Consider the following 16020-nt stretch of genomic DNA (forward strand, 5'->3'; position numbering starts at 1 on the left):
GCCTTAAAGGTTAATACCAACACCTTGAAAGCGATCCGGAACTCCACTGGGAGCCAATGCAGGCGGCTCAGCACGGGGGAGATGTGATCCCTGACCGAACCACCCGTGAGTAGTCGAGCTGCTGAATGTTGGACCAGTTTTTGAACCCATTACCCCCTGCAAATCCACCCTTTCCCAGCAGCATCATGGAGAGTGGTTAACGCTTGTGTACCATCTGGTTGTGGTTTAAGGGGGCTTGGATTCAGATCTGGTCCACTGCAACCCCACTCCCATTACCCTTTAAAAAATCAACCTCAAAACCCCACAGATAAAGTCTTCCAACGGAGGCTCTTTATCCACTCACCCAGAGGTGGGATCCAGCAGGTTCTCCCCAGTTCCCGAGAGTGGGTTACTAATTATATGTGTGTGCCGAGAGGGGGTTACTAATTGGGTCTGCTTTTCCATTAGAAATTCCATTAGGTCCAAAAATCATAAGGTCCTGTTGTTTCCTATGTGGCTGGTTAGCGAAGGTAGAAAACGGGATAATTCTCCCTGTTGGGCTGTGTTAAAAACATGTTTTAGTAATATGGTAAAGTTCCTTGTTGAAGGAAAGTCTCCTTCTTTGGATTCCTAGAAACAAAATTAAGTATTTGAAAATATTAAGTATTTGACAGGCAGTCAATTAGAGGAGAAGTAGTTGTTTCTGTTGGCAGTAGACGATAAGACTTGCTATAATGAGTTTAAATTATGAACAGAAAGATACCAGCTGGAAATTAGGAACTTTTTTTTTACAGTAAGAGCTTTTTACAGTAACAGAGAAATTATTAATGCCCGCCCTGGAATGCCGACCCAATTGCGCCCGATAGAGTACCCTGCCCAGCTTACTGGCGCTACGCCACTGTTTGAATCCCACCACCATGGGAACCGGTTACTAAAATTATTGGATCCCACCACCGCACTCACCCCTTGACTTCCTTGGAACTGGATCGAAGGTCTCAGCACCACAGAATCCTGCAAAAGAGAAGAGAAAGGCGTTGGCTGAGCTAGAGGCCTGTCTCAAAAGCCTCGGCTTAATAACAGCACCACCTACAAGGCCGGGGGGGGGGGAGGGGGAGCGCTATGGAGGCAGCATGACCCCAGTGTTGTCATGAATGCCCCTTGCGCCGGTGTGTGGGACATTTACAGCAGCACTGGGACACAAACGGCAGCACTAGGGAGTAGCATGGGAGGACAACGCCGGGGTGCCGCCGGGGTGGTGCCTTGCCAGTTCAGAGGCTTGTACTGGCACCAAGGGGGCATTCTTAGGATCGGGGCTGTTAGCTGACTCTGTGAACACTTTCGGGCCAAGAACAGCCATGTTTTCCAGCGTAAAGTTACAACGGTAGAAACTGTGGGGCCGCTCACAGAGCTGCGTTATCAGACTGTGGGGAAAACCCCTCCCCAATTCACAATTCACGTTGCCACTGTTGGACAGGGGTCTTCAAACTATGGCCCTCCAGATGTTCATAGACTACAATTCCCATGAACCCTACCACTTGGCCATGCTGGCAGGGGCTGATGGGAATTGTAGTCCATGAACATCTGGAGGGCCATAGTTTGAAGACCCCTGCTGTTGGATCTGGAAGTTCATCAAGCTGATGAGGTAGCAGTGGAAACCAGGCCACCTACCATGGAGGGGCCTCTCCCCCCCCCCTCATATACACCAGGGGTGTTTAACTCTGGCCCTCCAGATGTTCGTGGACTACAAGTGGATTCCTGCCAGCATTTATGGGCATTGTGGTTTATGTGTGAACATCTACTAGGAACCACAATTGAACAACCCTGAGCATATACCTATTTCTTGACCTTACGCTGACAGCTACGGACACGTGGATGGCGCATGAACACGACTGTGGTGGACTGGGGAGGGAAATAACCTTGATGCCGGGGGATGGGGGGCGGACAAGAACTCAGACTAGCCCTTTGCACCATCAGTCTGACACCCTGCACATTGGGCGCACTCCCAGCATTTTGGATTACGGGGCCGACCCAGTGCACAGCAACCCTCCCAAGAGAGCAAAGTCCACACCCCCTGTGTGTGGCTGAGCCCTCCCTCCACGCTTGCTTTGTACGTTGTATAGCTGAGCAGCCAGGAACCAGAGGCCAAAGGAGAGACTCCACTCCGGTGAAAACAACATCCCTGCCAAACACCATGCCAGAGGACATCCAGTCGTTATTACAAACATAAGAACATCAAAAAGAGCCTGCTGGATCAGACCAGAGTCCATCTCGTCCAGCACTCTGCTACTTGCAGTGGACCACCAGATACCTTTGGGAGCTCACCTGCAGGATGAAAGCAAGGGCCTGCTGCTGCTGCTTCTGAGCACCTGGTCTGCTAAGGCATTTGCAATCTCAGATCAAGGAGGATCAAGATTGGTAGCCACAGATCGACTTCTCCTCCATCAATCTGTCCAAGCCCCTTTTAAAGCTATGGTCAGCCCAGGGATATGTCCCTATAGGCCAGTGGTGGCGAACCTTTGGCACTCCAGATGTTATGGACTACAATTCCCATCAGCCCCTGCCAGCATGGCCAATTGGCCATGCTGACGGAAACTGATAAATCCTGCTATCTGGAGGTGGGGCCTCCCTGACTTCTCGCTCCTGCGCCTCTGCACACAGCTCCCGACTGCAGTGCCTCACCTCACCCACACAGCAACTGTTCTTGCCGCCAGATGTGACACCCTATTTTCTTGTTAGAGCAGAACCCACCCCCCCGCCAAAGAGTAAAAACATTTTTTTAAAAAAGTCTTACATCATGTTTTTCTAACTTTTCGTTTCCCAGTAACTAGAAACAGGGGTCTGCAACCTGCGGCTCTCCAGATGTTCATGGACTACAATTCCCATCAGCCACTGCTTGGCCATGCTGGCAGGGGGCTGATGCAGTTAATTGATCCACGAACATCTAGGCTCCCGCAGGTTGCAAACAAAGACAAAGAAACTCCCCATCTCATTGCCATCTGAACTTAAAAAAAAAAAAAAAAAGAAACTCTGAGGAAATTAGAAATTTTTAAGGGTCAAGAGAGAAGAGAAGTTAACAAAGGAAACCACATGAATGCGGGAGAGCTCCTTCAAGCTGGGCTTGAGAGAAGGGGACAATTATTCAGAGGGTAGAAAAAGAGCCAAGTGACACATTTTCAACTCACAGAGTAGAGCAGCGGCAAGGGGATATTTAGGACGACAGAGTGAAGGTTCTTGCACTCCTGTAGAGGCAGGAAGTCAACTGGGGACTTAACCCTGACAAGGGGTCAAAGGGAAGCAATCGTTTTAAAAGATCCTGCCTCCTGGGAGCAGAGCACAGGAATACCCATCGCAGACTTCCTACGTCTACTGGAGAAAGCATTTCTTCATGTAGGCCAAAATTCGCCCAGGAGCTCCCTGCCGTAGCATGCAGCAGCAGCTGCTTTCAGCTTGGACAGCTTTAAAGGAGGCCAGATAATTTCACGGGAGAAACAGATGCCTCAATAGCTATTTGCCACAGTAGCTCAATGGATACTGCATGAGCAAGTGCTGTCTACCTCGGGATCCCAGTTTCAGGTGGGGAGAATCAGCAAAGGAGAGCTTTGGCCATTTGTGCCCCTGCTGGCAGCTTTTGGAGGGTATCTGGCGCTAAACTAGATCAGGGGTCTGAAAACTGTGGCTCTTCAGGTGTTTGTGGACTACAATTCCCATCAGCCCCTGCCTCCGCTTGCCTGGTCCCATCCTAACCATGGACATTCCTGTTCTCAGACCATCTAATCCAGTGGTTCTCAACCTTCCTAATGCCGCGACCCTTTAATACAGCTCCTGATGTTATGGGTAGGCTCTAACCTTAATACTTGTTGATCCATTTTACAGATGGAGAACACTGATGCAGAGAGTCTTAGGCAGTGGTTCTCAACCTTCCTAATGCCGCGACCCTTCAATACAGTTCCTCATGTTGTGGTGACCCCCAACCCAACATTGATCCATTTTACAGATGGAGAACACAGATGCAGAGAGTCTCAGGGAGTGGTTCTCAACCTTCCTAATGCCGTGACCCTTAAATACAGTTCCTCATGTTGTGGTGACCCCCCAACCCAACATTGATCCATTTTACAGATGGAGAACACTGATGCAGAGAGTCTTAGGCAGTGGTTCTCAACCTTCCTAATGCCACGACCCTTTAATACAGTTCCTCATGTTGTGGTGACCCCCCAACCCAACATTGATCCATTTTACAGATGGAGAACACTGATGCAGAGAGTCTTAGGCAACCCCTGTGAAAGGGTTGTTCGACGCCCAAAGGGATCCCGACCCACAGGTTGAGAACCAATCTGAGTACCATACGAAAGACAGTACGCAGAAGACCCATCCCTGTGTATGATGGGACAGGAGGAGAACAGAACTGCATCAGAAATACCCTAGAACCATGGTGGCGAACCTTTGGCACTCCAGATGTTCATGGACTACAATTCCCATCAGCCCCTGCCAGCATGGCCAATTGGCAGGGACTGATGGGAATTGTAGTCCATAACATCTGGAGTGCCAAAGGTTCGCCACCACTGCCCTAGAAAGTATGACCTAGTTCACACCATGCATCCCAACTGGCCATGCTGGCAGGGGCTGATGGGAATTGTAGTCCATGAACATCCAGAGAGACACAGTTTGCAGACCCCTGGACTAGATGGATCTTTAGAACAATCACACAGGGCTGCTCTTATGCCCTCTGGACGGGACTCAAAGTACCCACGCTACGCTGCAAACAGCCACTTCCCGGATGGCCTGTGGCACGGCGGCGTCTTCCCCAGGCAACTAGGCAGGGCGGCTCCTCGTCCGCACTTTCTCCCGCTGGACTGCAAATGGGCTAACAGAAGGAATTCGACTAGCAGGATCCATAGGGGATTTTTAGGGATGGTAGCAAGGCTGACTTAACATGACGAGATGGCCCAGCAGCTCCGAGAGCATGAGGCAGACCAGCTTCGCCGGACCTGAGCTGGCAGAACACAAGAAGCGAGAAGCGCCGACAGCACCACGAGGCATCCGAAGCCCACAAGGGAGCCAGGCGCAGAGTCCCTCGGTTCGTTACGAAGCACCGTGGCAACTGGCAATCCGTCTCCCCTCGAGAGGTCTTCTCAGAGCGCCAGGGCAGAAAGGGGTGTGTGTGTGTGTGTGTGACACCAGGGCACAAAGTTCACCTTGAAAGTTGCGCTGCATTCAGCGCAGTTTGGAGCGAGGCAGAGAGATGGCCCAAGAGGCCTTCCCAACCTCCTTCGCCAAGAGAGGTGCCGCCTCTCCAGAGAGGCCGAGACACCCTCAGCAAAACACAAAAACTAGATCGACCAGGCGAAAGGTCTCTGTGCTCCAGGCCGGCTTTGCAGCGTTAACCGTCAGCGACACCCAATTTAAAGCTGCCGGGCTGTGGGAATATCCTCGGCATTTCCCCACAACTGGAGCCGATCCTGACAGGGCGATACCCGACTTCCGGAGCTGTAATGAACATACAGGAAGTTGCCTTAGGTCAGTGATGGCAAACCTTTTTGAGACCGAGTGCCCACATTGCAACCCAAATCCCACTTATTTATCGCAAAGTGCCAACCCAGCAATTTAACCTGAAAGCTGAGGTTTTCATTTAGAAAAAAACAGTTGCCTCCCTTTTTCTTCTCGCCTCTACCTCGGCTCGGAAGGCAGGGGCCAGCCTGCTCTAGCCTCCAGCAAGTCCTGGCACACCACTCTGTGCCCCTCTGGCATCTCCTGACTCCTCCTAAGCCCCTACCCTCGGCAAAGTGGCAACCACCTGAACACAGGCACCAGGCCCTGGTCAGCGGAGTCCTCCCCTGCTCATCGTGGAGTGCGTTACGCGTGGGTGCTCAGTGGCCTGTGTGTGTGTGTGTGGGGGGTGGTCCTCCACCCACGCATGATGAACTTTGTTTGAGCGTGCCCACAGAGAGGGCTCCAAGTGCCACCTCTGGCACCCATGCCATAGGTTCGCCATCACTGCCTTAGGTCAAGCTGGCCTATTGATTCACCTAGCCAAGTCCTCCCTGCTCTGTCCGGATGGGGCTCTCCGCCAGAGCCCGGTCTTCCCTTGGCAGATCTTGGGCTCTTCCGCTGAGCCCCTGCCTCTCAGGGTGACCAGGAGCTCAGATGCTCACCTCTGCTTAAGAACATACCCAGAACAAGGTACACCCACCTCCAAGAGGGCCCTTCAAAGAGGCTTTGCGTGGAGAGAGGCGCTTTCCCATCACCTCCGAGCTGAGATCCCTTTCTCCAGGGCGGATCTAGCCGGAGGCTTTCGGCGCATGAAGAAAGGCAAACTCTATGCTGGGGATCATTAGGAAAGGAATTGAGAATAAAACTGCAAAGATTGTCATGCCCTTATATAGAAAGCAGTGGTCGCGACCGCGCATTGGAGTACTGTGTTCAGTTCTGGTTGCCACATCTCAAAAAAAAAAGGATATTGAGGAGATAGAAAAAGTGCAGAGAAGGGCAACGAGGATGATTGAGGGACTGGAGCACCTTCCCTAGGAGGAAAGGCTGCAGCATTTGGGACTCTTTAGTTTGGAGAGGAGACGACTGAGGGGGGATATGATTGAAGTCTATAAAATGATGCACGGGGTAGAAAATGTTGACAGAGAGACATTTTTTCTCTCTTTCTCACAATACTAGAACCAGGGGTGAGTTGAGAAAATGCTGGGGGAAGAGTGGGACTAATAAAAGGGAAACACTTCATTCATTGCTTGGTGATTGGTGTTTGGAATATGCTGCCACAGGAGGTGGTGATGGCCACTCACCTGGATAGCTTTAAAAGGGGCTTGGACAGATTGATGGAGGAGAAGTCGATTTATGGCTCCCAATCTTGATCCTCTTTGATCTGAGATTGCAAATGCCTTAGCAGACCAGGTGCTCGGGAGCAGCAGCCACAGATGGCCACTGCTTTCACATCCTGCAGGTGAGCTCCCAAAGGCACCTGGTGGGCCACTGCGAGCAGCAGAGAGATGGACTAGATGGACTCCGGTCTGATCCAGCTGGCTTGTTCTCATGTTCTCAAGTTGCCGCTGTGGCCAACCCTGAGAACACCGGCCGGTGAAGCAAGCAGGATGAGGCAACCCTTCCCAGCCTCACCAGAAACCCAGGGCTATCCAAGGACTGCTTCCCCAAACACCTTCCCCACCACATTCTGCTACAAAACTCTGCTGGACTGCAGTGAGAAACGGAGAGAATGATTGCGAGTGAATGTAACAAAGGTATGACTTTTCTCTCCAAGGAAGACTATAATGAAGTGTTTGTTGCTTTCGAAGGGATGGGGAGAGGCGTTCAAAATATCCAGGAGGCTTTGTGGGGCGTGGCCAAAGAAGGGCCCAAAGGAGGGCAGGCGTGGGGTCAGATGGCAGGGCATCTTCGCTAATGGGCACCCTGCTGCTCCACCCAGGTGATAATTAGCTCCGGCTCTGAACTCCAGGCAGCCAATCCCGAGCCAGCAGAGATCTGGTCTCCCGGATTTCTCCGCAAACTCCTGCGTGAGGCTGGGCTGCCTGTTCGGGTTTTGCATTCCAAGCAAAAATCTTCTTCCTTGCCGGGCGCAGGCAGCGAGTGAGCCACCGTGCACGGCGCAACACCCGTTTCCATCGTACATTCCTGCCTAGAAACTAGGACTGCAAGGAGAGGCCCTCCTGAATGTCCCACCAGAGAGAACATAAGAACGAGCCTGCTGGATCAGACCAGAGTCCATCTAGTCCAGCACTCTGCTACTCGCAGTGGCCCACCAGGTGCCTTTGGGAGCTCACGTGCAGGAGGTGAAAGCAATGGCCTTCTGCAGCTGTTGCTCCCGAGCACCTGGTCTGCTAAGGCATTTGCAATCTGAGATCAAGGCAGATCAAGATTGGTAGCCATAGATCGACTTCGCCTCCATAAATCTGTCCAAGCCATCACTGCCTTTAAAGCTATCCAGGTTAGTGGCCATCACCACCTCCTGTCTTTTTGGTAGCAGCCCCCCAGAATAGCCCCCCAAGAGGCATGCCCAGCCTTCCCAGGACACTGTCGAATACAGATTTATTTAGGATTCATTTGACCAATTTAATTTTTATTCGTGGGCAGTCCTGATTTTTAAAGTGTGACCGTTTATGCATTTTTAGAATTATTATTTTGTTTACGTTGTGGTTGTTTTTCAAGTTCTGCAAGGCAGACAGGTGGCAAATAAATATTTTTGAATAAAACAAGCAAATAAATAATATTATTTTCTATCCGTAATGTTACAGTTGCCCACAAGCTAACACCAAGTTGCTCTCTTCCATTACCTCACTGGACAGAACCAAAAGCATCCAGCGGCCTGCTCAAGTGAAGCTCAAAAACTAGGCAGCATGGGCAGGGCCATTCCTCCGTTGTACAGGTAGACTGTTCCTGAACACAGAGGCTACTGTTGCAAACAGAAGAAGAAGAAGAAGAAGAAGAAGAAGAAGAAGAAGAAGAAGAAGAAGAAGAAGAAGAAGAAGAAGAAGAAGAAGAAGAAGAAGAAGAAGAAGAAGAAGAGAAGAAGAAGAAGAAGAAGAAGAAGAGAAGAAGAAGAAGAAGAAGAGAAGAAGAAGAAGAAGAAGAAGAAGAAGAGGAGGAGTTTGGATTTATATCCCCCCTTTCTCTCCTGCAGGAGACTCAAAGGGGCTGACAATCTCCTTGCCCTTTCCCCCTCACAACAAACACCCTGTGAGGTGGGTGGGGCCGAGAGAGCTCCGAGAAGCTGTGACTAGCCCAAGGTCACCCAGCTGGCATGTGTGGGAGTGCACAGGCTAATCTGAATTCCCCAGATCCGCCTCCACAGCTCAGGCGGCAGAGCGGGGAATCAAACCCGGTTCCTCCAGATTAGATACACAAGCTCTTAACCTCCTACGCCACTGCTGCTCCCCTGATGATTCCAATTGACCTGTTACAAATGAAAAATGCCACATAGCAATGGTCTCACTGGGTGAGACAAAGGGGTCCCTGAAACCCAGGGCCCCCGTCCTCCACAGAAGGAAGCCAGGGGCCCACTCGCAATTTACATGGCAGGCAGGAACTGGGCAGATGACCCTCATTCTACTGTTTCCCATATAAATACTTTGCCACGATCAGGATACCCCCATGGGACTGAGGCAGCCGACCATATCGGCAAGACTATCAGGCAAAGCACATGGTTCATTTGTTAGAACATAAGAACATAAGAAAGAGCCTGCTGGATCAGACCAGAGTCCTTCTAGTCCAGTTCTCTGCTACTTGCAGTGGCCCACCAGGTGCCTTTGGGAGCTCACCTGCAGGATGTGAAAACAATGGCTTTCTGCTGCTGCTGCTCCCAAGCACCTGGTCTGCTAAGGCATTTGCAATCTCAGATCAAGGAAGATCAATATTGGTAGCCTGACTTCTCCTCCATAAATCTGCCCATAAATCTCCATAAATCTGCCCCAGTTAAAGCTATCGAAGTTAGTGGCCATCACCACCTCCTGTGGCAGCATATTCCAAACACCAATCACACGTTGCGTGAAGAAGTGTTTCCTTTTATTAGTCCTAATTCTTCCCCCCAGCATTTTCAATGCATGCCCACTGGATCTACTGTGTTTCCCCAAATATAAGACAGTGTCATATTAAGTTTTGCTCCCAAAGATGCGCTATGTCTTATTTTCAGGGGATGTCTTATTTTTCTGTGTTCTGTTCGTCGGGCATGCTTCCAAACAAAAACTTTGCTACGTCTTACTTTCGGGGGATGCCTTATATTTTGCACTTCAGCAAAACCTCTACTATGTCTTGTTTTTAGGGGATGTCTTATATTCGGGGAAACAGGGTAGTATTGTGAGAAAGAGAGAAAAAAATTCTCTCTGTCGACATTTTCTACCCCATGCATAATTTTATAGACTTCCATCATTTCCCTCCTCAGACATCTTCTCTCCAAACTAGAGAGTCCCAAACACTGCAGCCTCTCCTCATAAGGAAGGTGCTCCAATCCCTCAGTCACCTTCGTTGCCCTTCTCTGCACTTTTACTATCTCTTCGACATCCTTTTTGAGACGTGGCGACCAGAACTGAACGCAGCACTCCACGCGCAGTTAGAATTTAGACGAAAGAACCGCAGACAAAACATTCATAACCAGAGTCAAAAGTCACAGAAGGAACACATCGCCAGAGCGCCGTGTGCAAAGCCCCACGCCAGCCCAGCTCGCCAGGTGTATCAGAGCTGTCCCTCTACTGAGCCCGAGGAAGTGGTTAACCCAAGAGTTTATAGCTGGGGTGGCCCTGGGGGTGGAGTGGGGGGGCTGGCGGCCTTGCCGACAACAGACTTGCAGAGTCACCTGCGGAGCATTCAGAACAGCCTCAGGGCGACTAGGCAGGGAAGCATTTCAGTTGGAAGGGAATTTCCTCTTTTTGTGTGTGCCCCAATCATTAGCATAATGAGTGTTCGCAAGCGCTAAGCAACACAACTAGTACCTTCCTGGGGAAGGCCACAGCTCGAGCTGACACAGACGGGTTCACAAACAGGAGGAGCTCAAAGGGGCCAGGCCGGAGGGGGACCTTAGACCCAGGGGTAAAGATCAACAGTCTTTTCCATCTACCCCTGCTGCTTTCCCCCCACCCATACCATCTTTGGCCTCAAATGCACTGTGCCTGTCCTCTCCCAAGGGGGGTGGGGGAGAAAGTGGGTTTTTCCGGGCATCCATAACTGCTGACTTTTTTGCTGCAGAGGTCATACAACTATGCTGATCTAAATTGTTATTCGTTCTGATTTTATTGTGTTTCATCGTGTTTTATCTATTGTACACCACCCAGAGACCTCCAGAGGCGGTCGGTCTATTCCAGTGGTGGCGAACCTTTGGCACTCCAGATGTTATGGCCAATTGGCCATGCTGGAAGGGGCTGATGGGAATTGTAGTCCATAACATCTGGAGTGCCAAAGGTTCGCCACCATGGGTCTATTCAATCAATCAATCAATCAATCAATCAATCAATCAATCAATCAATCAATCAATCAATCAATCAATCAATCAATCAATCAATCAATCAAATAAAGGGGCCAGCCCAACAGAGTCAAGGGGCCCACTAGCAACTTCCCAGAAGAAGCTCTTGTGTTACTTTCCATTCATAGCTAATTATCTGAAAGCACCCTGAAGAAGCCACAAGGGGTCTGCAACCTGCAGCTCTCCAGATGTTCCTGGACTACAAATCCCATCAGGCCATGCTGGCAGGGGCTGATGGGATTTGTAGTCCATGAACATCTGGAGAGCTGCAGGTTGCAGACCGCCGGTAGAAGCAAATGCTGTCTGGAGCAGTGGCTCTCAACCTGTGGGTCGGGACCCCTTTGGGGGTTGAACGACCCTTTCACAGGGGTCGCCTAAGACTCTCTGCATCAGCGTTCTCCATCTGTAAAATGGATCAATGTGTTAGGGTTGGGGGTCACCACAACATGAGGAACTGTATTAAAGGGTCGCGGCATTAGGAAGGTTGAGAACCACTGCCTAAGACTCTCTGCATCAGTGTTCTCCATCTGTAAAATGGATAAATGTTAGGGTTGGGGGTCACCACAACATGAGGAACTGTATTAAAGGGTCGCGGCATTAGGAAGGTTGAGAACCACTGCCTAACCAGAGCCCCTCGGGGATTGGGCGGTTTATAAATCCAAATAATAATAATAATAATAATAATAATAATAATAATAATAATAATAATAATAATAATAATACTCTGTGCATCAGTGTTCTCCATCTGTAAAATGGATCAATGTTAGGGTTGGGGGTCACCACAACATGAGGAACTGTATTAAAGGGTCGCGGCATTAGGAAGGTTGAGAACCACTGCCTAACCAGAGCCCCTCGGGGATTGGGCGGTTTATAAATCCTAATAATAATAATAATAATAATAATAATAATAATACTCTGTGCATCAGTGTTCTCCATCTGTAAAATGGATCAATGTTAGGGTTGGGGGTCACCACAACATGAGGAACTGTATTAAAGGGTTGCGGCACTAGGAAGGTTGAGAACCACTGCCATTCTTAGGCTGCCAGGGTTGGGATGGTAGAAGTGGGGGGTGTCTTTGTGGGGACCAGGCAGGTGTTTTATCTTTTTCCAACCGGTGTTCCTGCCCTGCTCATTGACTGAATTCCTGAATGAGGAGAGGCCCGTGCCGGAGAAGCCAGGGTGCCAGAAACCAAGAATGGGTCCACCCCGTGCAGGGAGGCATCCCGGGGAAAGTCACAAACAGGGAAGGCACGAATGACACCCCCATCCGCACCCAGCCTCATGATGAGTCGACATAAACACAGAGGGATAGATCCAGCCCCGATTCCTACACCGAACAAACTGCAAAACCTTCTTCTTCCCGAGAGGGCAGAAACCTTCAACCCCGGGGGTTTGCCCACCCACCCACCCACCCACCCACAGAGGAATTACCTAATGGTGCAAACTGTTACATAATTTCATAGTTCCAAGTAAACGTGCCTTAAAAACATTTCACTCCGCCAAGAAGGGGGAAAAATGCTGTTTTTAAAGCGTTCCCCTAAATGTATTTCCCCCCCCCACTGGAAAAATGGAAAATATCCCCAAACGTTTCCACACAATACAATTTTTTGACAGAAACATCTTAATAAGTATTCCACTTATTCCCAAAGGAAAAAAATTGTTCACAGATGTTTGATTTTAGTGCTCCCCCCAAAAATTCCCATTGGGAAAAGTAATCTGGAGGGGGGGGGGAGAGAGAGAGACACTCACACACACTCACACCTCTTAACCCACCAGCTGCAAGAGTTCCCTAGGACCTGTTCCCTGTGGCCTTCAATCTACTAGAACAGGGGTCTGCAAACTGTGGCTTTCCAGACGTTCATGGACTACAATTCCCATCAGCCCCTGCCAGCATGGCCAATTGGCAGGGACCGATGGGAACGGTAGTCCATGAACGTCTGGAAAGCCACAGTTTGCAGACCCCTGCACTAGATCAGCCATTCTCAACCAGGGTTCCGTGGTACCCTGGGGTGCCGTGAGCATGTCCCAGGGGTACCGCGGCAACACTACCCCCCCTCATTTTTGTGGTGTCTCCCACTGGTGCCAACAAGGACATGGAGCTGGCCCATGGGGCAGGGCCTGCCGCAAGGTCAGCAGCCACCCCCCCCCCTGCTTCCCTTCACCCTGGGAGGGGAAGGTGGGGGGTGTGGCAAGCAGGAGCAATGGGAGGGGAAGGTGGGGGGTGGCGGCAGGGGTACCGTGAGATATGAAGAGTGAGGTCAAGGGTACCCTGACCTCGAAAAGGTTGGGAAACACTGCACTAGATGATTGAAAGCAGGGCTCTGAAAACATTCCTCTTGCGAACCACAGCCTTTCTTAACCCACAGTGGAACCCAGGCCACGAGAGGGCCTTTGCCCCACCCACATGCCCCCTCGCCCTGGCTGATGCCCCGGCCTAATGATGCTGCCTTCGGTCTGGCTATAAGGTCGGGTGGAAAAGTCTTGACCACTGGGGCAAGAGGAAATCGACCTCTTCCTAGAAGGCTGCGCCACAGACCGAGAGATGGAAAGGGGGCCATAAAGCGTCACCCCTCTTTTCACAGACAGCAGCAGCAAGGCAAAACCAAACTATTGCTACCAGATGAGAGCCGGCGTGGTGTAGTGGTCAAGAACAAGGGGACTCAGATCTGGAGAACCAGGTTCGATTCCCCACTCCTCCACACGAGCAGCAGACTCTAATCTGGTGGGCCGTGTTTGTTTCCCCGCTCCTCCACACGGAGCCTGCTGGGTAACCTTGGGCTAGTTTCACAGTCCACAGCTCTCCCAGCCACACCTGCTTCACAGGGTGTCTGTTGGGGGGAGAGGAAGGGAAAGGAGTCTGTCATGCCCTTTGAGGCTCCTTACAGGAGAGAAAGGGGGGGGGGACAAATCCAAACTCTTCTTCTAAGGGATCACGACTCGAAGAAGAAGAACAAGAACAAGAAGAACAAAAAGAACAAGAACAAGAAGAACAAAAAGAACAAGAACAAAAACAACAACAAAAACGAAGAAGAAGAAGAAGAGGAGGAGGAGGAGGAGTTTGGATTTATATCCCCCCTTTCTCTCCTTTAGGAGACTCAAAGGGGCTTACAATCTCCTTGCCCTTCCCCCCTCACAACGAACACCCTGTGAGGTGGGTGGGGCCGAGAGCGCTCCGAGAAGCTGTGACTAGCCCAAGGTCACCCAGCTGGCGTGTGTGGGAGTGCCCAGGCTAATCTGAATTCCCCAGATAAGCCTCCACAACTCAAGCGGCAGAGCTGGGAATCAAACCCGGTTCCTCCAGATCAGAGTGCACCTGCTCTTAGCCACTGCTCTTAGCCACCAAGCCACTGCTGCTCTGTGTGTAGAAGACCCTGGCGGAAGCCTCTGAGGAAGGATTGGGCATGCTGGGCAACTAAGTCCTCTGCTGCAGCCCCTAAGGGAGCAGTACCCACCCCTCTCTTTCTCACAATACTAAAACCAAGGGGCATACATTGAAAATGCTGGGGGGAAGAATTAGGACTAATAAAAGGAAACATTTCTTCACGCAACGCGTGACTGGTGTTTGGAATATGCTGCCACAGGAGGTGGTGATGGCGTCTAACCTGGATAGTTTTAAAAGGGGCTTGGACAGATTTCTGGAGGAGAAGTCAATCTCTGGCTACCAATCTTGATCCTCCTTGATCTGAGATTGCAAATGCCTTAACAGACCAGGTGCTCGAGAGCAGCAGCAGCAGCAGGCCATTGCTTTCACCTCCTGCATGTGAGCTCCCAAAGGCACCTGGTGGGCCACTGCGAGTAGCAGAGTGCTGGACTAGATGCACTCTGGTCTGATCCAGCAGGCTCTCTCTTATGTTCTTAAGGCCATTGCTTTCACCTCCTGCATGTGAGCTCCCAAAGGCACCTGGTGGGCCACTGCGAGTAGCAGAGTGCTGGACTAGGAGGACTCTGGTCCGATCCAGCAGGTTCTTTCTGATGTTCTAATGTTCTTATCAACACCGGTTTAAGTGCCCCTACACAGCTCTGGCGGCTTCAGATAGTCACAGGACAATCCTGCTTCTCTGTTCTAAAACAAAGGGGTTTGCACCGAATTCCTGCCATGCTTCAAATCAATGCTGGAAAGGGCCCCCTTCCTCCCATGTAAACGCTGCAAAGACAAGGGCTAGCTTTCCCCTGTTGGCAGAAATCACTGAGAAAACTTGGAAACCAACCCCACTTCCCCTACAGGTCTTATTTTTGCTCTCTGTTTGTTATTACAGGCGGGCTACCCAGTTCCAGCTCAGCTGCAGTGCCCGTTTTGTTTTGACAGGATTAGGTACTGGGTTGTGCCCGCCTCCTCCTCCTCCTCCAACGCTCAAACCTAATTCCGAGAAAGGAAGGAAGGAAGGAAGGAAGGCAACACACTTGTGTGCATGCACACACACACACAGAGCTCTGGAAAAACCTGCTCGGCCCCCTCCGCACGAGCTTTACCAATCCTACATAATGATCTGCAAACATAAGAGGATCCATCCCAAACACCCGCCGGTTCTGCCCCCGCTGCCTCCAACCAACTTTTTAGGTCTGGGATTTCACAAAGGAGTTTAGCATTTGTTTTAAAACAAAAGGGACATTTTTTTTGCCCTTACTGGCTTCGGATATGTGGCAGCAAGCACACGAATAATGCCTGAAGCATCGAAGCCTAGGGTGAAAGAAGGGATGAATCCAGTTAACAGGTTCTGACGGAAGCAGAATACATTTTTATTATTATTATTATTATTATTATTATTATTATTATTATTATTATTATTATTATTATTATCATTATCATTATCATTATCATTATCATTATTTGTCGATACATCACACAGTCCTAGATGCTTGGGAAGTGTCCGACGTGTGATGTAATACAAAATCCAGCATATTGATCTTGTTTGCTGTGTATAACTGTTTTGTATCAATAATAATAATAACAACAACAACAACAACAACAACAACAATAAGGTATATGTACCGCCCTCCCCCGGAGGGCTCAGGGCGGTGAACAACACATAAAATAGAGCACATATATCAGATTAAAATCCATTAAATATCAA

The 16020-nt window shown here is 50.1% G+C and overlaps 1 protein-coding gene across 1 annotated transcript in view; it reads right to left on the reverse strand.

The window, feature by feature from the left end:
* ELL (elongation factor for RNA polymerase II) overlaps nucleotides 1–16020 on the reverse strand; it is a 52232-nt gene that overhangs the window by 23585 nt on the left and 12627 nt on the right. The window contains 1 exon segment of the mRNA XM_048495735.1: nucleotides 943–990. Coding sequence (XP_048351692.1) covers nucleotides 943–990 — 48 coding nt within the window.

The sequence above is a fragment of the Sphaerodactylus townsendi genome, linkage group LG05 (genome assembly GCF_021028975.2).
Source record: "Sphaerodactylus townsendi isolate TG3544 linkage group LG05, MPM_Stown_v2.3, whole genome shotgun sequence".
NCBI lineage: Eukaryota > Metazoa > Chordata > Lepidosauria > Squamata > Sphaerodactylidae > Sphaerodactylus > Sphaerodactylus townsendi.